Source organism: Fulmarus glacialis, unplaced genomic scaffold, assembly GCF_000690835.1.
Source record: "Fulmarus glacialis isolate BGI_N327 unplaced genomic scaffold, ASM69083v1 scaffold16700, whole genome shotgun sequence".
In the NCBI taxonomy this organism is placed as follows: domain Eukaryota; kingdom Metazoa; phylum Chordata; class Aves; order Procellariiformes; family Procellariidae; genus Fulmarus; species Fulmarus glacialis.
Genome location: NW_009185946.1, coordinates 1 through 25,581, shown reverse-complemented (window position 1 = coordinate 25,581; position 25,581 = coordinate 1). Strand labels below are relative to the sequence as shown.

Sequence of the window (25,581 nt, the reverse complement as noted above, 5' to 3'; positions counted from 1 at the left end):
GTGAAACACTGCAACAGCTTGCCCAGAGAGATGGTAGACCCCTGGAAACACTGAAGGTCAGGTTGGATGGGGCTCTGAGCAACCTGATCTAGTTGAAGATGTCCCTACTCATTGCAGGGGAGTTGGACTAGGTACCTTTAAAAGTCCCTTCCAACCCAAACCATTCTATGATTCTATGATAATTTTATATATTTTAAACAGTTTGTGTGCATGCGCACATGCACGTATGTTTCTTGATCCTACATGAGGATTAAAAGACAAACACTGCAGTCTTTCTGTTGCAAAAACTGAAACTATCTTTCCTTCAGAGAAGTTTCACCAAATTAAAAGCTACTCCATTTACCTGTTCTCTTTTTAATTTTTCACGCTTACGAATAAGTTCAATCAACAAACGCGCTCTTTCAAGATCATGGCGCAGCCTTTGCCAGTACTTCAATTTTTCTTTTAAGGCTTGCATTTCTTCATCATCTTCTCTCTAAGAAAAGAATCAAAAGGGTTTCATGAAATGAAAAACGCTAACCTCTTTTTATAAGCTATGTGTTACGCAATTACAGAACATATTCACAGGAAAGGAGAAACTACTGTATTATAGTTACAGCACTTGGTCATAAGCTTCATACTGCAACAAAAGAAAACCTCTGGTCAGGGTATCTTCTAGAGTTTCTCAACCATCTAGCTGAAAACAAAATCTATAAACTAGAAAGGAATCCTATGGTGAAGGCTATTTACATCAGAAAAAACAATATAGCAAACAGCAACCTAGCAGCATAACAAGCTGCAAAATAAGATTCAGTATTTTCACATTAAAATCCAAACCAGGTGAACATCATCAGCTTCTTCAGAAACTCAAGCCTGGTAGAAACAAATTCATGTGCTCAACACAGTCCACCTCCCCCGCACCCAGCAGAATGAGGACACACTTGTAACAGAACAAAATCATTAGGACTTCTGAGGACAGGAAATTAAGAAGTCTATTAAATAATATAGTAACTTCAAATGATGCTGCAAATGGGTAGTGCAGTAATACAACCTTTCAATGAATGGATGAAAGAATTTAATTCACAATTTTTAGGAAGAAGTAGTGTTTAAACACTTGCAGTATTTGGTTTGATTTGTACATACAGAAAACAGAACCTTTCTTGCTTGTTTTTACTATTTTTCATAAGAAAAGGAAGGATATTGGAATACTACCTCTGGTATTCAAATGATATTAATAATTCACCAGAAGTCCTGATATTAGTACCAAGTACACAAAAGAAACATCTGCTTGAGAAAATTATTACATTTAAAATGAATATTTTATAAAAGAATCTCAGAAAGAGATCAAAAGCTTTGCATGCTTGCCTGTAACTAGCATAATGCAATCTACACTTGGTAAGTAATTGTCATGTGTTTTTTTTTTTTAAATAAAACAAACAAACAGACAATAAATTCCGTAAGTTATAAAAACAGAAGACAGAGGAATAAAGAAAACTGGCTAAGCAGATGAACAGTAACAAACATTACAAATTGTTACACTCATAGCAAAAACCTCCTTAACAAAAGGATAATTTAGAAACACCATAGATCCTCTAAAGGAAGCTTATGCAATTTTTCAGACAGAAGGTTCTAAAAATAGAATTGCAAAAACTGGCAGTTTAAAAAAATACCTAATAGATTTGTGAGTGCTGTGATTCTATGATCTGCATTGTATTTTATTGCTTTATACACTGTGTAAAAGTAAAGGCAATTACCTGTGGAAGCTATTAAGTTAGTTTTATACAAATCCCTGACTTCACTGAAGTTGAAAATCCTTAACTGTTAACTATCTCTATATTACAATATAGCAATCTGGAAACAACAGTTTGTTCCTCTTTTCAAAAAAAAAAACCCACAAAAAAAAGACTGAAAAAATGTAGCTAGGAACTTCTAGTTCCCTTTCCTAATGACTATTACTACTGACAATTATAATTTCTTTTAAGGAGTTAGGTCTTTACTTAGACACATAAGTGCTGAGGGTCAGAATAGTTCAAAGTAAATTTTGACAGAACTAATATTAATATGCACATTTTCAATTCCTTAAAATTCTGAGACTCACTGAATTAGAAAGTCTACACTGCCACTAATTGCGGTTCTTCTACACCCCTTCACCTCCAAGTACAGATCCTATGTGTGGAAAAGCAACCTAACTGTTAACTGACATAGCTATACAATGTTTTTTATAGTTTTACTGGTTTTCAGGACCAAAATTAAGTTGTGGTTATTGCTAAAAATGGAAGGCTTGCCCTCCCTTTGCTTGCAGCCATTCAGAGTCCGCTCTTTTGCCCTATGTAATTGCACAGTTCATGAAACTGGGGAACTGACCCTGCTGAAAGCTTAGTCAACAAAACCACACCAGTTTTAGGGTGGATCAGGAAACTTAAACACAGCAAGAAAAAAAAAAGTTACTTTGTACACCAGGTCTTGGGGTAGTTCATTAGAGACTCAAGTATTTGGCTAAATCTGAAGGTGCGGTCTTTTTTTTTCCCTTTTTTTTTTTTTTAAAAAAAAAAAAAAAAGAAAAAAGAAAAAGATGATTCTTTTAGTTGAATCACTTGTTTGACCAATTTCATTCCATAAAATAGGCAGGTAGGTGTAATCTGCAGATGTGACCCAAACTATCAAGAGCACCTTGTTTGCTTTTTTTTGTGCACACATACATTCCCTTCTTGAACGTCACTCTGGCTTGGGGATTAATAGCAAGCCTCCAAATTTTTGACACTTCTATGCAAAGTAATGTTGGCAGACACAGTTATAATAGCTAAGATAAACCCCCTTTACCCTAACCTATTTATTACCTGACATACAACATATACCTTAAGTAGATTAAAAAATCCAGGCAAGCTGCAGAAGAGCATGATGCACTCGTTTCCAACAAGTAAAAACTTGGATAAAAAGAGTTCCTTTCAAAATTTTTAGTTTTCAAAAGCTTTCTGACAAGGAAAGTTTCTATTAACTTCCTGGTAAAGAGCTCTTCCAAATCTTTCTTTCTATAACAAAGCCAGAAAGTTTCTTCTGGCTGACGACAGAAGAAAAATTTAGAAAGAAACTCTGTGGTATTTTCTAATGGACTTAGTTCTTGCTGAACACCAAATATTATCTAGAAAAGCTAAAACTGACACATTTATTAATACTCAGGGAAGAGGGAAACACTTCTAAGTCTGCACACAGAACATGCATCAACTGAGAACTGGTCTTCAGCTCCAATTCCCACCGTAAGCATGTTACCAGTCTCTGCATATTAGCAGGAATAACTGCCGGTGTACCAACAGTTCACTCCTTATGCTGGATGTGAATACACGGGGACAGCCTCACTCCCCACAGGGGCTGTAACTTAATATGAGCCAAACAAAAATAGAATTACAGTGATGGAATTGGATCTTGATCAATACAATTAGTTTTATTAAGACCCTCTGCTGGCACTTGTATGCCAGTCGGTCAAAACTATTTTGTGGTTGCAACCTGTGTTCTTACTGAAATCTTCAGTGCAGATATTAACCTTAGTCACCAGCACCTTCTACTTTGTTTCTCCAAACAGTGGTTTTAAACCAACCTCACTACAGCAGCAACAAGCTACTACACTTAAATTTCACACCTTATTTTTATTTAAACAAACATTAGAGAGGGATCAAAACCACCTTCTACTAGGTGTCTTGAAACCATTTTCAAGGTTTTGGTTCCTCATCTTAACATTTCTTTTCAGTACTACTACTACTACTACTACTACTACTACCACCACCACCACCACCACCTCCCCTGAATTTGTATTATACCAGTGTTTAAGTTCCTTTGATTGACTGAAAAGCTACTGAGGTTTCTTGACATTCTGATCTCTCACATAAATAAGGTAAGAAGAATTTTCCCATCTAGACCGAAATGGAAGAAAATAATCATCTGTATCTCAAATTTTTCAGGCGTTCTCACAATGGCTACGCCACAGCTGTTTATTAAAGTCTTCATTATGGTTTGGCTTATACCTAGAGTAACGAAGATGATTAATGCATCAAATGCTTTGCAGTTATGACTACTTTAATAGGTATTATAAATACATATTGAAGATGCTACAGAGAAGAAACAATGTCATACATAGGACACTTGCTACTCACAGAAAAGCACTACCTACACATTTTTCATCAACAGAATCATTTAATACTCGGCTTTGCTTGAAACTTGCTTTTTCTTTTCAAGAGACAAAGTTAATTTCAATTACAAGTTTTTAAGCATAGAGCCTCAGAAGTGCCCCAGTTTTTAATAAACCAATATAAATAGTTTCCAATTAATTTAGAAAATATTTTCATTATTTTCTTACTTAAGAATAGTGCATAGTTCTGAAATCAGAAAAGAAAAGAAAAGAAATAGTGTTTGTACAAGAGTGCAAATAGGCAAAGGGATTTTAAACAGCTCCTGTCTAAGGCTTATTTTATTATTACCAAACATCGATTGTAAGAATCATTTTATTTTGGTAGTCACTATTTAAATATTTAGAAATGTTGCAGTCTCATCATGCCATCTCAATAGGAAAAGTACTTCCTAACTACCAACTAGCAAGTATAATTTTTCAGACACTAACTGTAGTCTAGGTCTATACGGCCACATGAGCCCTGGCATGTGCTTGATTTTATTATTTTTAAGGACTCGAGCTCATTTAAAAAAAAAAAGTCTACTATCTGAATAAATTAATTTCAGCTATTATTAGGTAACTGCCAGCCACCACTTTCCAGAATAGAAATTTCTCATACAGAATTAAAAGATTAATCAAAGATTAAAAGTAGAATACAAAATATTTTAGAGAAGTTACAACCCAAAAAATAGTATTAAAATGGAGTAATAAGAACGAATGAAAGAAAGATAAAAAAGTGGCCAATTTATATTCAAAGTTAATTCCACCTAAAAGGAATCCACCTAAATTCCACCTAAAAGGAATCTGAACATCTCAGCTACGATAAAAGGCTGAGATAGCTGGGACTGTTCAGCCTGGAGAAGAAAAGGCTCAGGGAGGAATCTCATCAATGTATATATACCTGAAAAACAAATACCTGAAGGGAGGGTGCTAAGATGACCAAGCCAGGCTCTTTTCAGTGGCGCCCAGTGACAGGACCAGAGGCAATGGGCACAAAGTGAAAAACAGGAGTGTTCCTCTGAACATCAGAAAACACTTTTTTTTTTTTTTTTTACTGTGAGGGTGACTGAGCACTGGCACAGGTTGCCCAGGAAGGTTATGGAGTCTCCACCCTTGGAGATATTCAAAAGCTGTCTGGACAACTGGCTGTAGGTGGGTGGCCCTGCTTGAGCAGTGGGGTTGGACCAGATGACCTCCAGAGGGCCCTTCCAACCTCAACTGTTCTGAGAATTATTAATTACTTTTTTTCATGAAAAGCTAAGAAAAGAAACACACACAAAAAGGACAGATCAAATTATTAGGAAGCAGTGTTGATCATGGTATTTTTATGACTACATCAATTAATGACTTAATCAGCAAATAGCAATGCAATTCAAACAAAAATAATAGTTAAGCTTTAAAGGGAATAAAAAAAGTCTCAATTTAATACAAGTAAATGATTATAAAATGCATTTTTAAGTTCCAGAGACTATTTTACAGGAACAATTCCACTGGAAGTCAAACACCTGGAGAATGGAAAGAACACACCCAACTACATTTTCAGTTCAATTAAAAAAGGTAACTGGGATGCAGTAAGAATTTCCATGTCATGATGCTTCACAGCATTTCAAGGTCTACACACACGGATCCATACACAGAATTCAGAAAAGAAGTTTTAATTATTTTTGAAGCCACCCAGTAACTTGAAACCAAAACAATAAAAGATCTGCCAAAATCTCTAATGTCACTGAAGAGCTGTTAATATTACAAAAGTGGGAAGCAGAAGAGTACCGCTTTCTGAATCTGATACACATCTGGAGTGACTGTTTCTCTGGTTTTCAGCAGTTCTGACTGGTAAATGTGTACAACTTCAACCAACCTAGATGTATTTTAGATGAGTTTTCCTTGAACAAAATATCAGCATAACTTTATGCTCGTCTACAATCCCACTTAACTATGTCAAAAGTGAAACTAAAAGTTGAAATAGGTCTTTGAACTTCATCAACAACTTGCTCTTTGTTCTGTTATTACTGAACAAGGTGGGCAATAAGGATCTGAGTTTGAAAACTCTAAACTAGCATGTCTAACCTTTTTACTCTGTAAAAATCTGTTTTTCTCAGTTGTAAGTGCCAAAGACGACAGTTGCTTTGCATCTTTTGATGAATTTAAAATAAAATTTAGTTTTTATCTTACTAACTCATAGCACATTAAGGAATTAGTTCCAAAAAAGACACAATACTAGTCAACGAACAATCGTATTAGGATAGTTTTAGTGACAGTATTTTTGTGAAACATTTAAGCAAAACCAAAGAAGAACCCACAAAAATATGTTTTTTTTTTCATATCTCACAATTAAAAAGCATTAGATAATGCCTGATTTCCAATAGAGGTTGTATTACTTAAGAGTAAGGTAAAGAATTTACTGAGTGCTGAATAAGAGAAAGTTTTTACTCCGTGTTATGTTTCCTGGTTAATTTTTTACTCAATAAAATAGAGATTTTCTGATTTCTTCTTATAAATAAAAAGTGTGTCACATACCTGTTGTGTGTTTCTTTGTGACTGTAAACTGGACTGCAGCCTTCTCAACAGAGGAACACCATTCCTAGACAGTCTTTTAAGCAACCAGTAACTGTGCACTCGTTCAACAAACTGCTTCTTCCGCTGAATGGCCACCTGATTCATAATCTTATTTAATCTAAAATATGGAAAAACTGATATTGTATTTTTCACAGCAAAGCATAAAACATATTTGTCTATGGAATTTAAACATCATATATATATGAATGTATAACATAACAGCAGTGATCACCATTACTAATTTCTTTCAATGACACCCCTTTCAGTACAATTATTTCTGAGCAGCAGGTTACAATCACATACAGCTGTTTGACACTGTAGTTTCTACCAAATACGTTAAGGCACTTTATAAAGTTGAAGGGCATATATTTTTTCATGATCATTATCTCAAGAGCAATCCCAGATTAGGGCTGAGAATAAAGCTTTATGTGCATTTTAGAATAATTTTCCTATTGAAAATAAAATCAGAAATAAAGCTCTAAATCCCTACAGAAGTTTTTGGATCATTTGTTGCCATCTTCACAGAATTAGTAGTTATTTTAAAGACTATACATCTTCAAACTTTTTACATAAAACATGCAACAAAAACCTTATATTACTCATCTACTAATATTAAATTTTTGGTAAATAAAGCGAACAAAAAATGTAAAACAGAAGAACACTTATTATTTTACCCCACACATATGATGAATATATCCACACAGGAAAGATGCAAATGAGGACGATACAAACAGTTAAGCAAAATATCTTGATTAAATAAATAGCATTTCCTCCAAACTTGTTTTTAACAGATGCAAATACTGTTTACATATACTCTGTTTACAAATACTCTAAGAAAGTGCTATACGAATATCACAAGCAACAAACTTGACTACTGTTTTTTAAATGACACATTAAAACGTCCAAGTCTCACACATGACACTACTTACATTCAAAAAAAAGTTTAACTGAAACAGATCTTCAACTCTCTGTGCCTACAGTATCTTGAAATCATGGCAAAAATATAAAAAAAAAAAGTTGATGGTTGTAGAATGAAAAACGATTTTTTTCACTGGTGGCAGCCCTTGCAAAATTAACACAAGATGGCCCAAGGCACCAACCACCTGTATTGTTAGGGGGATTGCTCATTTGTTTGGCGGCAGTGGTGAGTTGGAAAGAGAGAAAAGGATTTCCCTGAGCTGGACGTAAGACAGTTACAGAAGGGATAATATCACTGAACAGAAATCTGATAATTCTTCACTCAGTATATCATTACCCATAGAAAAACTCTACAATGGATAGTAGTAGGTTTATCAGAGATTCTCCAAAAAAATTTAATACCTATATAGGCAAAATTCAATTCAAGAAGTACCTGATTTGTAGACGTTTAAATAAAAATCAGGAACATGTACACATATCAGTATTCTTCTGCTTTTTCCCTTTTCATATTAGGAATAAAGCAGTTTCTCAGGTAAGTGGTAGAAGAAAAGTACTCAAAATACCTAAACAAAATGTAAAGCTGTAAGTAAACCTTAGTTAAAATGATTTTTAAGAATAGCTGAGAAACGTGAATGATATTTTTCAGACAGACACACAAGTGAGTCTACCCTGAGTTCACCAAAGGTCATCTATCCCTGGTTGTTTTTTCTGGGCTGCGTAGGACGTAAGGTGCAATAGGTCTACTCAGTGCTATGCTAACTGTAGCTACAGAGCTTTCAGTCATCAGAGGGTAAAGGCAGAGCAAACACAGGTTTTCTTCAAAATACAGTGCCATTGTGTCCTTCGGTTCTTCAGTGACATTGTTTTTCAATTAATAACTAAGCCAGTTAGGCATTCTTGAAAAATTTTAGCTTAACTTAAACCTTAGAAAGTCTGCAGATGGACTTGGGACTGTCTTGTAAGTCTTTCACTGAAGGGCAGAGGCAGGCTCCACAAAGACTTACTCAATGCAGAACAGGCCTTGATGTGACCATACTAAACTTCAAACACAACAGAATTACAATTAATCATAGAATGAAATCACAATCAAATAATTACTTTCACATCTCTCTCTTGGAAAGAGCATAACTGAGTCAAAAAAAGCAAAGCCAAATACGCACCTATTTGGAAAGATCAGAGAATTGCAACTTAACATGAAGAAAGGTGCCTTGGCTTCATGCCCATCAGATGTGGCAAGACTAAGCAAACATCTTTAATTACAGCTTTAAGTACATTTGCCCATTCATATAACGAACCATTCTATTCATAGAGAATTATAATAGTAAAGTGCTAGAATAAGCTTAGGAAAGATGTTCACAGAAGATATTCTCCAACTTTAAAAATACAAATAAACAAAAGGTAATTTGGAGCGCAGAAACTACCTAACAAGAAGTAGGAATCTACTCCTCTCTGCCTTCCTTTCAAATAAAACCAAATACTGGCTGTTCGCATTTCATTTAGACACCAGACTTCTGTAGTGGCAACATAGCACCAATCACCCCTTAATTTCTCAAAATACAGAGGTCAGAGGCTCTTCACATGGCAGGTATCTACAGAGCCTCTACACTATGATCTTGCTGATACGAGGATGTTGCATCTGCTGTTAGACCCTAAGAACGCACTAACTATAGCACAGTTCTTTGACCATCTTTTTGCTTAGTCAGATACTCCCAGGTAGATTTTTACTGTCCGAAACGCTTTAAATTTTGACAGACAATACAACCATTTTGGGGAAATAAGACATGATTTGTCCATTGCTGTAGAACACTAGAAGTAGCACAGACGGATTATTGATTTTGAAGCTCCCACCCTTGAGAGCGCTACCGTATTGGGAAAGAGGTTCTCACTCACAAAGATACATTCAGCTGCAGTGAAGCCGAACACAAGCATGAAATAAGGCACATAAGTATGTACCAGTCTTCAGCAAGTTCCTTTCTGCTACCTGAGCTTGAACTAAATTTGTAAATGTTGAAACTAAATTTTCAAACTAGAATTTTTAAATTCTTTGAGGTCTTAAAGGAGCTTGCTGCACATTCCACTTCCTTTCTTTCAAGAGAGAGATGTACTTTACAAGAAATTATTGGAGAGTTAAAAAAAAAGGTATATATTTGAGGTAGGTAAGGGAGACTCTGTTTGAAGACTTTATAGTTTTGCAATCCAGGATCTGACTTGCACAAGACAGGATTAACTGCTACACTACACTGAGAAATCCCCCACACAGAGGCAAGGCTTGCAGAACTTAGGTCACCTCCCAGAACTACATAAAACACCTCAGCCAAGGCATTTTTTTGCTAAGGTATCGGTCCACCCTAGAACTTTTTCCATGTATAAGAATATCAGGAAAGAACAGTTTTCTGTACTGTTTTATTTTCTAATGGCAAGTCAAGCATAGTAAGTACTGGGAGAAAAAAAATACCAGGTATTTAAAATGCACATTAAACACAAGTGTATCAATTGAACCTGTGCTTTCTCTTCAGAAAAAACAGACCAATCTCATTGCAATGAGCAATCTCATTACTTAATAATTGTTTATATCTCTGTTAAGATTGCCAAGTAAGCACAAGACTACTACTGAAGACAAATAGTAGTCTCACAAAGACTCTTTCTCACAAAGAAGAGAATGTAGGAACATACATCTGGAAGATACTACCAGAGTTACTGCCTTCGTATCATTACTGACTTTGGATACATCAGGGGGAAAAAAAAAAGCCACAAGTATAGTGACTACAGAAAGCAAGCAGGGAGACAAGCAGTGTTCTTGCTGTCCAGGTTCTGCACGGAACAGAGAATTTGTTACGACAAATTTCCCAAGGAGCATCCTGAAATGGACCATGTTAAGTGCTAAACACTTTTCTCTCAGAACATTTAAACAATTAACACAATTAAGCTAAACCCAGAGCAGAACAGTTCTTACACTGTAACTTGCTGCAGCCTGAACCACTGTTCTGAGGCCTTAAGAACACCTCAGTGTGGCTCACAGTATGTTGTTTTCCCCTCCACTTACCAGTTATTAAAAATAAAGTACATTGAAAGAAGAACTTGAAAATTCTTAAAAAGGTGGCTGTGTTCCCATGAAATTCAGTAGCTGCTGTTATATAACTGGTCCCATAAAAGAAGCACTAGGTTTCACGCTGATGACCACCGCAGCCTTTTGATATTTTGGCACCACCAGTCATACTCCCTCTTGTTTTTTTCCTTTTTTTTTGGCTACATTCCAAGACTACACAGATGTCAAAACACTTTTCAAAACTGTTTTATTTGTACCACAGGCAACTGAGAAAACCAGTACTACTTCCCTTCCCTAGCCCCACTTGTATCCAACTGTAAAACACTGTGACATGCACTACAAACATGAGGCAGAGGTATCGTACAATTCCCTGCTTGTCTTTAAAAAGGGAAAGGTCCCCTTTGAACTGAACCTTTCAAATAGCACCTGCAGTTCCCAGCCTGAAACCGTAGTTTAGGCTGAAGTGTAAATTATGGCATTAAAAATATGCTGCATTTACAAAAGCAACAGAAGGATGAGGAGAGGAAACTGGTTTGTTTTGAAAGGATAAGAGAGGCTGAAATAATTTAATTTAAAACGAAAGTTAATATACAACAGCTTTGATGAGAAACTGTAATTTATCAGCTGATCTACACTAAACCTCTCCTCACACAGAGACATTTGATGGATAATCTACCCTGCAAAGGGTGATACTCTTAATGCACTGGTCAAAGCATTCAGAGAAAGCTGAGTGTTACTCAGTCCTGTGTTTCCTCATCTTTTAGATAAATGCATAAAATAATTTTCATCAACATAAGACATGTGCTCTTGTCATATTAGCAATCTCACAGCTTTCTTCTTCCTACTGCCTTCCTCTCCCAGTTTCAGTTACATGTCACTGTGGCAACTACGGCAACTGGTTACAACAAAAAGTGAAAACAGTGTTTTTGGTGACTGTGGCAGTTTAACATAAGAAAGCCAACGAGAGATATTAATCATCACTAACTGCTCCACAGACCATACATGCTTTTTAACGCCACAGATATCATTTTAGTATTATAATACATGAAGATTTCTATAGCATCTCTCCATTCCCAAGTTTTTGAACTACAAACTGGAGAGAAAATTTCCTAAGTATGTGATTTTGCCAGTATTACTATAGTAATTCAGGCAGAAGGAACTTAATTTGAAAATCCGTAAGATTAAGAAAGATCAAATACCCACTAAAACCAACCAATTTTTAAACACGAACTAAACCTAGTATTTTAATTACTATACTTGTCCTGAGCTTCCAGTTTAATCTATTTGTTATTTTGAATCTTCCTTTATCCAACATAGCTGTATTAAAGGTACATGCAAAAGACTAGCAAAACTGAATTATACTCTGTAAAATTGTATTTACTATCACTAAAATACAAGTTTCTCTTGACCTATGGTAATACCCATGAACAATCAAATGATGTTCCACTTTACTGGACAAATAAAATACCCCTATTTTCCAACACAAAGACTGCAGATATGTTTCTAAAACCTGTCAGAACAAAACATAAAAAAAAAAATCTAAATTGCACAAATTATAACAAAGTAAACTGAGTTTCAAGAACATTTGAATTTTCAAGCCTTGTTCAGTGAAGTTCCACAAAACATACCGAGGCTCACAGGAAGCAGGAAAGACACAAAAACTACCTACAGACAATTATAGTAATCCTACTGACACTAACTAGCACAGAATTAGCAGAAAACAAGAATAAAAAGCTATGAAAGCGTCTATTTTGGGAATTGGAACTAATTCTGAGGCCTTGCCAACTATTCCTCTAGCTCCGTATCCAAAAACTTCAGCTTTCGAGGATGACACAGCCTGCTTAGACAGATGAAACCCTACTCTACCCACATAGAACCTTTGACAGCAGCTGCCTATCAAACAGTGTTTGTAAAACTCACCTTTCAATACACCTTTTTTTTTTTTTAAAACAGTAGAGAGAGACAGTTTTGTTGCTGTGTCTGTATGTTATCCCCTCCCTCAATAAAAAGTTCAAATTACCATATGAGTTCTTAACTAAAAAAACAAAACCCACAAACCAACCCTTTTGATCAGCTTTAAAGACAACACAGGAAGATGAATAACTATGTAAAAATTGAAGTCCATTTGCATGCCTTTATTTCCTTTTGAAAAAGGATAAGGATAAGGTTTCTTTTGTAACTAGCAGAAGTCAGCTATGTACCCAACAGGGTACATACCAAATCCTGAAAAGACTGACAATGACTTCATTTAAACTTCTGCGCAACACAAGTCTGCAGAATCCCCATGTGACAAATAACTTTCCTAATTGTAACTACTTTCCAGATTTTGTATTGAAGATTTGAAGAAACAGGAATCTCCCGTTCCCGAATCGATTCCCTTACTAGTCTCAGTGTTTAATCATCTTCACAGTTATTCCTTTTTTTCTGTATGTTTTAAAATTCTAGCTTTGAATTTGCCTTTCTCTGTTAGGTTGAGAATCCAACAGTATATCTACTGATACATCTTCTGAAGCCTGAAAGTCTCTCCAGGTTCCTATTCTTTATTCCACATTTATTGGTATTTAAATAATATTCCATTTTGACTGAACATGCAGGAAGCACTTTTTCTTGATTCACATGACTGTGAAACCAAGCATCTATTTTTCCACTTGAGCAAACAGCTTGTAAAATTTTTCTTGGACAGGAAAGTAGAACATTGAACTTAAGAGTTAAGAAAATGCTATGTTATTTCAGTCAATTTTTCGTTAGTTATAACAGGTTACTTCATTCCTATTCTAACAATTAAGTTTGTGATCTTCCAAACCTTTGGATAAGGAAAAAACCAAAATAATCAAAAAACCCCCACCCTGCCATACTAGAAAACCTCCTTAGTCTTCTAAGAAAAATCACATGCATAGATTTACTTCTGCCGCTTCCTATACATAATACTGCCACGACTTCTCCTTAAAATTACTCAAAATATTTTTCTCTGCTTTTTTTGTAGTAGTCATAACCATACCACACACGATTTTGCAATCTAATCTTAAAAGGCTAAATTCACATCAGCAGAAGATAAAGTATTAATCAAAAATGACCTTTTTATCTGTAATAAAAGAAATCCCAGTATTTATCTACTCATTTTTGTGCACTCTGTGACTTGACTACCGAATAAAAAACTGACAGGAGACAGTTCTTCAGACAATGCATTCTGAAAATCATGTTTTTGTATGGCACTTACAAGACGCAACACCCTCTAACTGCCACCAAAAAAAATCTAATTTAAGTTCACGTAACTGGTGAAACTCAGAAGTACTGAAAAATAAAACCACATGAATTGTGATCTTTGTAACTGCATTATCACATATACAATCATTATGGACAGAAACCCTTAGAGGATGCATAGAATACTCATGATGCACCTTACAGAAATACGTAACATGAATTTCTGTTTTAAGCTTCTTTGCCCTGTACATGCAAAATAAACAGAAGACAGAAAAGAAAGGGAAAAAAGAAATTGTATGTACACCATATTCCTATATCCATTTTGTAAAAAGGACATATTTAAACATGAGACTGCACTTCCATCCTCTGGATTTTTAGGGAAAATCACCCCTCAGACATCAATCAACGTGGCTTTTAATACCAGCATACAAATATCTTCCCCATTATTTTTACTCAACATCCATTTTTACAACCTATTTACTAAGTCACACTTTCTCAAACACATTAATTATTTCTTATTTAATAAGCCAACCACAGTCAAGCCGAACTAGCTTGAAAATAAAGCTCTGAAGTTACCTTATTTTTTTTTTTTTTAAATACCACTGAGGCAAAGCTAATGAACACCGTAGTGGCTCTTTTCTCAATTTAGGCAAAATTATTTTTTTTTTTAAGCAAAAAGGTCAGGATGACATCAGCAAGTAGTTTCCACATGTATCAGGAAGGTTTTGAAATCAATCTTAGAAGAAACATCAGTGGACGATGACTGCTAGGATACCCTTCCATTCTACCTAGGTAATTCCATCATCTAATTATTAGGTACAGCCATACCTACATCATGCTCTCCTGTAATTAAAGTAAGTATTTCCACATGATTTTGTGAAAGTATACATACATGTATATTCAAGGATAAACAGCTAACAGACATTAGTCTGGATTTATTCAGCTTTCAATTTTTTTGCAACACTGGCTCTAGTAGTATTTTTCAATGGCTTTTTTATGCTGAATTTTAAGCAGCATTTCTTATTTTTTTCCCCCACTTAAAAACTTTCTGAAGGTATTAAAAAAAACCCCAGTACCCTAAAAAATATTAAAACAAATCCCAAAAAGAAACCCGCAAGCCACATATCTGATTACAAAGCATGATCCGTGAATGCAGAGTGTCTCAAAGGTCTTGTAAATGTTCCTTTCTGCTTATACTGTGTTTCATCACTTTCTGTTTATTTATTTTCCTGGCCCATACTTCATTTTAGAGACAATCAAGATTCCTGTGTCAAGATAACAAGACTACATTTAATTATTTGGTAAGAAAGTTCAGGATGGTTCAATTGGATAAATTATAAAACAAAAGGAAATACTGGTTCTGCCTGGAGACATACAGTAACAGAAATCCAGTTTTACTACCAGACCAGGAGCAATATGCTTTCTAATAAAAGCAAAAGTCCATATAGAAAAATCAGTTAATGTGTGGCACATAAATGTTGATTTCTAAAGACAGATGAAAATACTTTTTTAAGAGTCTCAACAATTTTTTTATCTCAGTTATCTTCCCACTACTTACCTACTTTCAAAAGGATCTTTTAATTCTCTTTCAATAATATGATGCAACAAAACTGATGCATACAACATGGAAAACAAGTGTAACACCTTGTTCCTACTTATTATAAAAGGGGGGCTTTTTTTTCTTATTTTTTGCTCTCTGTACAAGTATTGTATTTCAAATGCTTTCTTAATTTCAGACACTACAAATATACCATGTAGAAACCGAAACTAAAGATGAAAGCAAATATTTATTTACTTTTAAATACCTGCTTCCAATTAATAGAGCAATACTTGCACAAATGGCATTTTAATAAAGGAGATTACACTGTATCTCAGTGTGTATTTTGAAAATATTGAAGATTAAATATTTTATATCACATTCAATTTCCCCAAGTATATAGCCACAATATCCTAGTTTCACAACATTTTTGAAGACCATGAATATTGACACTGGCTTTGCTTTTCATCAAGCAATCACATTTTAAATGCCTCTTTCGACACACAAGATCGAGAGACTACACTGAAACGATGTTATTTGTACTAAAGAATCAAGCACTCAGAAGTAAGAGAAACCAGAGAGTTTTCACAGCTAACACTGTAACTCTTCTCCTTTGTGTATCCATTCTACTCACTGGATAAGGCAGCTGTTATTAAGGACAAGGATGAGCAGCAACAGGGGAAAAAAAATCCACAAGAAATGGAGCACAGAGCCAGTACAAGATAACTCACATAGACAAGAAAGCTAGATTTCGATTGTCAAGTCAGCCCTAAAAGCTAGTATTTCCTAACTTGGAAATTCCGGACCTGCAATCTAAGTAAAATACTTCTAGTATTTTATTAGGAAAAAAAAACCCAAACCATTTATCTACTACGCAAAATTCAACCATCACACATCATCAGTGGCGTACGAACACTGCAAGAACAAATTTGCCATTGTCTTCAGACAAAGTAGCTGGTGGTAGTGGGAGGCCACTTTTCTGACGACCATTTGCCAACAGGTGCAGGTACTGTCCGTCCCTCCCATACAGAGGGACAGTTTGAGGGAGTGTCCTTCCCCACTCGTACCCCACATGACACAGCTGCTCTGACACTTTCCAGAAACACGTGACTTCTAGACTAAGTTCATTTCTGCCTTCTCAAAAAAAAAAGCTGATGAATGCAAGCAGTACAACGTAAGCAACAATCTTCAACAGTTTTATATTTCAAGAAAAATTGAATGGAATTTCCTAGTAAAAAGACAACACACTTCTGTAGCCAGAAGGCCTGATGCAAATCATGTACGCATAAGAGGTTCCCTGGTGGTCCCATATACTATTCCGAGTGCTAAGCAAGTTACTAAGAAGTCAGCACTGACAGCACTGAAAACTGAAGTCATCTTAAGGTTCTAACATGACCTACTGCACCTTTGGAAGTGGATACTTAGGTATAGACTTTCTAAAATACCTAGGCAAGAGGACAGATAGATGCTCAGCATTGGGAGGAGGGAAAAAAAAAAAAAGAAAGAGAGAGATGGGAAGCAAGCATTCATCTCTTACCATCAATGGTTAAAACCTTCTGATCCTACGCTCTTAAATCAGTAGCTCACAGATGATAGTCTGAGAGGCCATACAGATTACAAATGACCTACAGAATGACACCATCTACGTAATTTAACAGCAAAAATCTTAGAGTATGACATCTGTATAAGAAATTCTGGTAACTGAAAAGTGTTCAGCTCTCAAAATTATTCAAGGCAGTAGCGTAGAAACCTGACCTACAGATAAGCTGATACAGAAATTCATGAGCTACAGAAAGTTGTGTAGAAATTATGAAGTATGTTGTTCTACACCAGTCTTTTTAACATACCCTGAACATTAAGATAGGTGTTTCGGAAAACAGAATTATTACAAATGGTGTTATTACAATGCCCAGTCTTTCATATACACTCACTATCCAGGTAAGGGAACAGCATACAATTCTTCCACCTTAAACTAAACATAAATGGCAAGAGGGTTTCCTCAAGTTTCAGCAGGTGTGCTCAGGGGCTACATCTACCAAGTATTTTACTCCTCGCTATAATCTTCGTATTTCTATACTTCTCCAGCTACCCACTCTAAAGAACCAGCTATATGCCAAGGAGACATATGGTCCAGTTATTAATGCTTAAGAAAGTACACCAAACCAAATACCTCCACATGTGCCTCAATTTCCAGAGATGTTGAAAACATGTTCATTTCAAATTATTTAGGAAAAAATCACTAGTGTTTAAACATTGAGTGTGTATGTTTCTTCTCTGATAATTTAAATAGCTTAACTGCTCTTCCTTGAGATCTCTGGAAAGGCAAATCATGTTTCATCTCCAAGGGGAAAAAAGCACATGAAAAAAAAGATTAGAGAAAACGGGTAATTTAAATGAAGAATGTTGCAAAATGATTCACAGATTCACATCATTCATTATTAGTTTATGGGTATGTATTTAACGCACACACACAAGTTTTCCTAAAGGGGAAAAAAAAAAAAGAATAGCCAAAGAAAACAAGACAACTGAGATTTGGGTGTGCAGCATAATTACTTTTCCTTTTAATATGCCCATTTCTGTTTTGCTTTTAATTCAGGTATTAGTTTTGTAGGACTAAGCACATTCACATTACAAGGAGTACTTAAGCAAGAGTCTCCTTCAGCTGAAGACAAGCAATTTATAATAAAGCACAACTTTAAAATAGTTTTAAACTGTGCCTATTTTTTTACACTTCTGATGTAGAATATAGTAACATGAAACCAAGCATAAATAGAAGAAAGCTCAATCTCTCTGCAGTCTTGAGAAGAAATTTAGTTCTTATTTAAAAAAAAAAAAAGGAAAGAAAAAAAAAAGCCTTTATAATTCTGTTTCTGGCATCTAATGACACTGTTAAAAAAAAAAAATCTGATTATAGTATCCTTTTAGGGTCTGGCTTTTTTGAAAGTTACCAATGGAAAAATTGCCAGAGGTACAACTGAGAACATGCATTCTAATCCTCAGCCCTCACTTAGTTCATGTTCTTTCTTAATTTGTCTTAAAAAACCAAAACACACTACAACACCAATCAGGATTGTCCTAATTAAGACAAAGCCAAATTCTTCTATACGAACTCCCCCCGCCCATGGACAACAGTACTCATTTAAGTAACACTATTAGTTGCTTCCTGCCAACTTAAGCTTTTCTGCAGTGCATTACTAAACAAAAAATACCATTTTACCAAGCAAATCGTAACATAGAATAGTGCAATCAATCTGATGTTTGTAAACACCACACAGGAGCTAAAGGCTGTTTGTCAAAGTCAGTCAGTAAGTAGCTACTTGCATTAACAAAACTTATTATGAGAAAGGACTGCAGTCTCAAAACATGTATTTATTTAGATTAATTTAACCAGCCTTAATTGTCCACTACCTGAGACTTGGGAGTCAGCTTTCAAAAAAACATGGTTTATTTGTATTATTTTAAGAGCCTTCACTATCTGAGCATTCAGAGTCCCGTCACAGTACAAACTATGAACCTGCATATGGAAGTGGTGCCTGTTTTGAGGAACTTTCTAAGCTTCTGTTCTTAAATCAGTAAGAATTTAATTCAAGGGGTAAACAAACATATTGATGTTGTAAATGCTAGAAGTAAAAAAAAATACTCCATAAAGACAAACTTGGTTTTAGTCCCAATAGTCCAGTTCTGCATTTCTGAGCCCAGTATATTAAGTCTCAAAAGTTCAGCAAAACCAAAACTGTATCTTTCTACTTGAGAGTTTTCTGTCATTGGTCAAATCCCAGAAACAAATTATTTCCACTGCTGAAATGCATTGTAACTCAGTTTAACTGAAAGAAATCTGAAAAGAGATGCTACTGTTCTAAGCTAACTGAAGTTCATGCTGAGGTTTTGAAGTCCTGAAATAAAGATATTAAAAATCTCCATTTTGCTCCAATTCTTACTACTTATGAAAACATGACTTGAAACATCCCTGCTTTCTGATGTGTCACTTCACTAGCCTCACCAGATCTAGAGCCATCTGCCAGCCCCCCTATCACCACTGTTAAAATACAAAAATATGGCATGTTACATGTAAAGAGCAATTTCAGTTCTGGTGTTCATGCTTTATATTTGCACTGACATAACAAAAGCTCCTGCAAAAACTGCAAAAGATGCACTAATATAAAAATTCGCTTAAACAGAACTTCTTACAAAATATAAATTCATAACCAAAGACAAGGTTAGGATTAAAACTCTGTCACATGCATTAATTCATTTTTGTTCAAACACAAACATTTTACTAAAGTTATAGGACAGATATTTGACAGCATCACTGAACAGGAGGGCACATTCATTTCAGGTTCCATGACTAAGAATACATTAACCAACTAACTTACCATCACTTATTTGCTAACTCTTCTAAAAAAAGTCTGCGAAGTACCAAATTCATCCAAGCCTTGATAAACACTATTGCATTTGCAAAAGGAAAAATGCAAATTTAGGAAAAAACTCCTGAAAAGTTACTCTGCCCCACAAGGAAAATACTTCCTGGAGGGTTTTTTTGTACTAGTTACATAGATCTTACCATACAAGTTTATACTTAATTTAGGCGAAATGGACAAGATTCAACTCTTATATATGCAAATGTAATTTTCATTTTGGGGCTTTTAAAATTAGGAAAAGAAGTTCAGATTCCCAAATTATGAATACAGTTAACCTTGAGCTTGGCTGTTTTTTTAATATGAAGGTCAACTACATATGCTATTCTGAATTCAGTGGTTAATTTTCAAAAGTACAGCGAATGACAACTGAGCACACCACATGATTTGGTCTGACAAAAAAAAAGGTTTCTGAGGACAAGACAGACCACTTGACCACTTACTAATTTCTCTGGGGACGTTACTGCATTTTTAATGCAATTTCACAAAAATACAATGTATAATTTACATTTGTCCTCTGAGCATGGCCTTTAAGGAAAGCGTATAAGAAATGCACAAAAACTTCAAGTCGGCATCTAAAAGCATTGGTTTAATATTAAACAGATAATTAAGTTAAGGTTTCTTTCACTTGGATGGTTTTCTTACCTCTGGGGGGGGATATAAGGAGCAGATACTGTTGGCATAACTGTACAGGGTTCAACCACTGTTTTCTTGGCCTTTTTTGTCTTTTTTCTGACTTTTGATGTAGACCTAGCAGTTCTGACTGATCCCTCCTTTCTACAAACACCGTTTTTGATTTCAGCTTCTCCATAAATATTTAGAGGTCTCCGTGTGCAACCTGGTGGAGTATGTACATCGCAATAGGCAGTCTTTTTTACAGAGAATGTTGTCCCGCTGCCAGTTAGTTCTTTCACAGGTTCCATTTTCATATATAGACCGGCCTTTTGAGCACACGTCACATGGAATGCAGTATAGCAGTTTGCTTTGTGGCACTGGATGCAGGCACCAACACCTTTCTGTTTACAGAGGTAGCATGTTAACTTCCATCTGGCTGGGGGAATGTTCCTGACACCATCAATTGGCTCAATAAAAACTGTATTGGCAAATCCAACTTCTGGAATCCACAAAGCACACACCACGTGTCCCCAACGATCATCATCAGTCTTTTTAAAGGCACCTCCCTTGTTTGGGCACAGCACACAGTCTACAGGCCGAGAACGGGACTGCAGACAGTGTCTGCAGAGCCACTGGCCCTCAGGTATATATGGCACCCCATAGCATTCCTGATGTACTGCTAAATTACACATATCACAAAACAGGATTACATTGCTGTTCTGACATTCACCATCCATGCATATACAACACACTGCATCTTCATCAATTAAAGACTGATGATCACCCTGTTTTTGATTTTCACAGTAAGACTCTTTTTCAAACCTATCCATGAGGAATTCAAACATATTTTGTGAAACAACTGACACTCCATCACTTTTCCGCTTCTCATTTATTATTTCTAACCATGCATAATCTTCTTCATCCATGTCATACTCAACTTCGTTATCAAGTTCTTCTGCTGACTTCTCAATGAATTTGTAATAAACTGGGGGTCTCCGTGGAGCCGAAGGGGGACTGTATTCAACAATCCGTACTTTTGGTTCTGGAAGAGGAGTTGTTGTAGCAGGTACACCATGTGAGCTCGGAAGGGCTTCATTTTTCTTTTTCACTTTGTTATTTTTATGCCGTTTGCTTCTTAGACAAACTGGTGGTCTTTCACTATTTTCTTTATTGCTGTTGCATTCACTCATTTCCTGGGCTGTAAGATCATCTTCTAATATAATCTCTAAAGGATCAAAGATACTGATCCTATGCAGGCGACCTTCAATTTCTATTTCAACCATTCTTTGAGCTTGAGCATATGTCAAGGTTTCTCGTGTGGGGGAGTGCTTAATACTGCACGGGGAAGAAGAATGCCTTGCTGCCGATACTCGATGACATCTTCCTTTTCTCCTCATTTGGTAATGTTTACCTAAAATTAGAGCAACACTTAATATTATTATCTGTTATTATTAACTCCAAACATTCAGATTTAAATATTAGTTTTATTATAGCAAGGGAAAAACCCCTTCAGTTTCATAGCCCCCAACCTACATACTCAATTTAAAAATTAAAAAAAAAAGCCTGTCACCCTTACTTAATAGGACTGCTCACACTGTTTTGTACAAATTTAACCTAATGATAAATAGATCGCCTAAATAACAGCTTCTGTAAGTAAACACAGCTATACAAAATCCTTGATACAAAAACCCGACAAAAGAGCTATCTGTAAGACCTCTGCATGAGACAAAAAACATTTCAGAAGTGCCACAGAAAAAAAATTACACCTGTTACGTTGTAAGAAAACCTTTAATACAGTATTTCCTAGTACCTTAAGGGTGTCTGCAGTTTGAATTTTTTTTCAACAGCTACAGATTACTTTCTCCAGATCTCCCCTCAAAAGAACTAACATAATCGTGAAAAAAACCCAAACAAACATATTTTCCCCGCAATTTCTTCCAGTGCAATTTGAAATAGTCATGTTAACAATTCAATTACTACACCTATACTTAAAGCTAGAAAAACACGCATACTTCCAAATTTGGGAAGTATGCAGTTTGACAACCCTTTACTTTTTAACTTTTCTCAATTCTTAGTGAGCCTACTATTCCTTACAAAATGACAAGAACACAATTGAAGTTGCAATGCCCAATATGATCCAGCATGGACTGCAACTAGGAGATATTCCACTTGTAAAGCAGATTTGACTTATAGCAAAAACATGCTCCCTGCGTGTAACCGTACATGTATGCACACCATTCTCCCTCAAGAGATTCTTCAAGAGTTGTTCTCAGAGAAACTAGAGTAGATAAAAATCTCCGTCTTTAAATCCGATCCCAAGCTCTTTAACATAATTTTCAAGTTTATCACTTGCTGGAAAAAGATCGTTCCACATACCATACAAAAAGATAGCTTCTTCCCCCCCACCATGAAGCAACATGACTAGAACAAGTGTGCATTCTGATCACAAAATTTCTAATTAAAAGCTTCCATTTTAATTGGGTTTTGACATTTTAATTGGGTTTTTTTTCCTATGAGGGTTGAAATTATTATAAAACCAACTGATAAGGTCAAGTTTAAAAGTCCTATCCCCCCCTCCTTCCTTCTTCCTAATAAATCATTAATAAATAGCAAAATTCAACCTCAGCTACAGAAAAAAACTCTTGATCTTTAATTACCAGCTTAAAGTATTATTAGGGCCTCACCTTTTCAATTCTAACCAACCAGAAATTCTGCACTTCAAGTCAGTGTTATGTATTAGTTAAAATAATGCAACTAGTGTTAGCATCTATTGCCAAAATAGCAGAGAAATACAGAGATCAAACCACAATTATCGTTGAAGACTAGTATATCTATTTAATGAAGAAAATAGCAGGACTGGAACAATTAAACAAACTACTCCATGTGGCCTGCCTTTTGCTTAGTCTATGATGCCAATCTCTAAAGGTGCACCTTCAAAGTACTCAAGGAACTCCTTTTACAGGAAGACTAAATAATTTAAGCAGCTAGCGTTAAAACAACTTTTTGAGAGGGTCTGAACTATCTGCTCTCACAAACTGACCTTGTTTTCCCAGAGAAATTAAAAAGATGAATCTAAGCTGGTTTTATTATTCATGCGAGAATTGTGTTGCTCATAGATCTGACTTTTACACGAATAATCCTTATGTCTTATTACCTGTTTTTGTAGCACAAGCACAAAACCAGACAACAGTGTTTAATCATGACAGACCTCTGATCTGCTCTATATAAACAACAGATGAATAAAAAAGGCTCCACCTCTTCAAACAAGTTTAGAAGACATATTTAATAATTTAATTATGTAAAACAACATAGGATTAAATCATACTGATTTCTTAACTGCAGAAAAATTTTAAACCACTAATACTGCTACAGAACGTCCAATAACTAGAAACAAAGACATACTGATAATTTAGCTGAAATTCAGTTAGTTCCCAGTTTCACAATAGATTTTATAATTCAGAGGCCAAAGATAATACAATGCCCCTGATTTCTGTTTATTATTGTGAACAAATAATGAGGGATTCTTCAGCTAAAACACACTGATGTGTCAACGTACAGCAACCTATTACACATCAGAATGGTTTCGCTTTATGGTATTTTTTTAATATCTGCCTTTAATTTATTCACCAATCAAGAAAAACAGACCATTTACATTATGTTTACCTCATATAATTGCACTTCAATTCTGTCTAGATGCAAAAGTCTGTTTTTGTTTTTTTTTTTTAAATGTCCCTTCCTACATCTTGGCTGGTTGTGTATCTGTTCATAGTGGTTCATGAGGATAGTGACTGTTTCGGGGAGCGATTAGAGGTAGCCTTCAGACATCAAAAAAACATCCAACTTGTCCACACTTCACTATCTAACTCACCCAGTACCACAGGAAAACACATTAATACTAGGTTTCCAAGCTCTCCATCCCCCTCTGTTCCTGAGATTCTCAAACATGGCTGCAAGCAGGCAGTAAGAACAGGAGGAAAATATTCAAAAGCACAAGTGTTCTTGCTTTAATATTTAGGACTACTATCGTAAAAGCCAAATAGATTATATGAACCAGAACGATAAAAACCGATTGAGCTAACATCTCAGCATCTTCCCTGTAATACTCAACTGTAAAAAAAACTAAATTAGGAAGCAAATTACAGTCACAGTTAAATGCAGAATGGATACCCTACAAACACAATGCAATGAACACAGAATTGGAACTGGTAGTACTCTGGCCAAATTTCATAGAAACTTAGTGTGAATAACTTAAATGCTCTGGAAGCCAAAGCAGTGTTTTGTTTTGTTTCTCCAAAATTCTTCTGTTTGCAAATGTCCTATAAATATTCCAGAGGAAGACCAGATATCTGCATAGCAAATTCATGACTGGCAATCGGTTTGCTTTTTCCAGTTAATTATCAGACATCTTTCTTCCCTCCCCCCTGTAGTATCCTGTAGATCCACAGGAATGAAGACCATGGACCTAAGTTTGAAAAGAGTAAACTAAGACAGTTTCCATTCAATATTAATAGAGATACCACACTAACAGCAAAATGAAATTACTTTAATGTACTTCCGCTAGCACTCCTCTGCCTCTTACAACAACTCAAAGACTGCAGGAGATAAAACAGGAAAGTTATCCACAGCTTTCCTCTCTTGGGATTACATCAGCTGCTTGGGAAGAAAGTCACCAGCAGACGCTCTCCCTCACGACAACACAAGTACACGAAGACAGCTGTTTGTGTGGAATGCACGGTATGAGGGGAAATAATACTTTTTCCAAAGTGCAGGATAGCTAAAACCAACAGGAAAAGTACGATAACGTATACTTTTTGGTTACAAATTCCTTTTACAATCTCTGTCCTAGTTACCTTCCTCCTCTTCAAATAAATTGGCTTTGGTCCCTGGATCCCCTGCTGAATGGAAAAGGGAATTCCATTCTCAATGGACACTTTCATGCAGACCATTAAAAAGAGAAAGAGACAGGAATGCTCTTTAGTCCCAGACAATGAGGGGGGATAAGCAAACAGTGCTTACAGGCACACGGGGCGGACGCCACCCACAACTTCAGCGGCGGAGCAGGAGCAGTCCCCTCAGGGGAATGCAAAGAACGGAGGTTCACGCAGCCCAGCGAACCGGCCCGCGGACGGCTAAGCGACGCGGGGTCACCACAGCC

General features: G+C 35.8%; 1 protein-coding gene across 1 annotated transcript; it reads right to left on the bottom strand.

Annotated features, from left to right (window-relative positions):
• Nucleotides 1-304: 304 nt before the first annotated feature.
• On the bottom strand, nucleotides 305-21,831 carry BRD1 (bromodomain containing 1). Its single transcript, XM_009585638.1, has 3 exons — nucleotides 20,457-21,831; nucleotides 6,656-6,812; nucleotides 305-475 (listed from the first exon to the last, which is right to left on the bottom strand). Exons 1-3 carry the CDS (start codon nucleotides 21,821-21,823, stop codon nucleotides 305-307), a joined length of 1,695 nt encoding a protein of 564 aa, XP_009583933.1. The 5' UTR covers nucleotides 21,824-21,831.
• Between the last annotated feature and the right edge of the window lie 3,750 nt (nucleotides 21,832-25,581).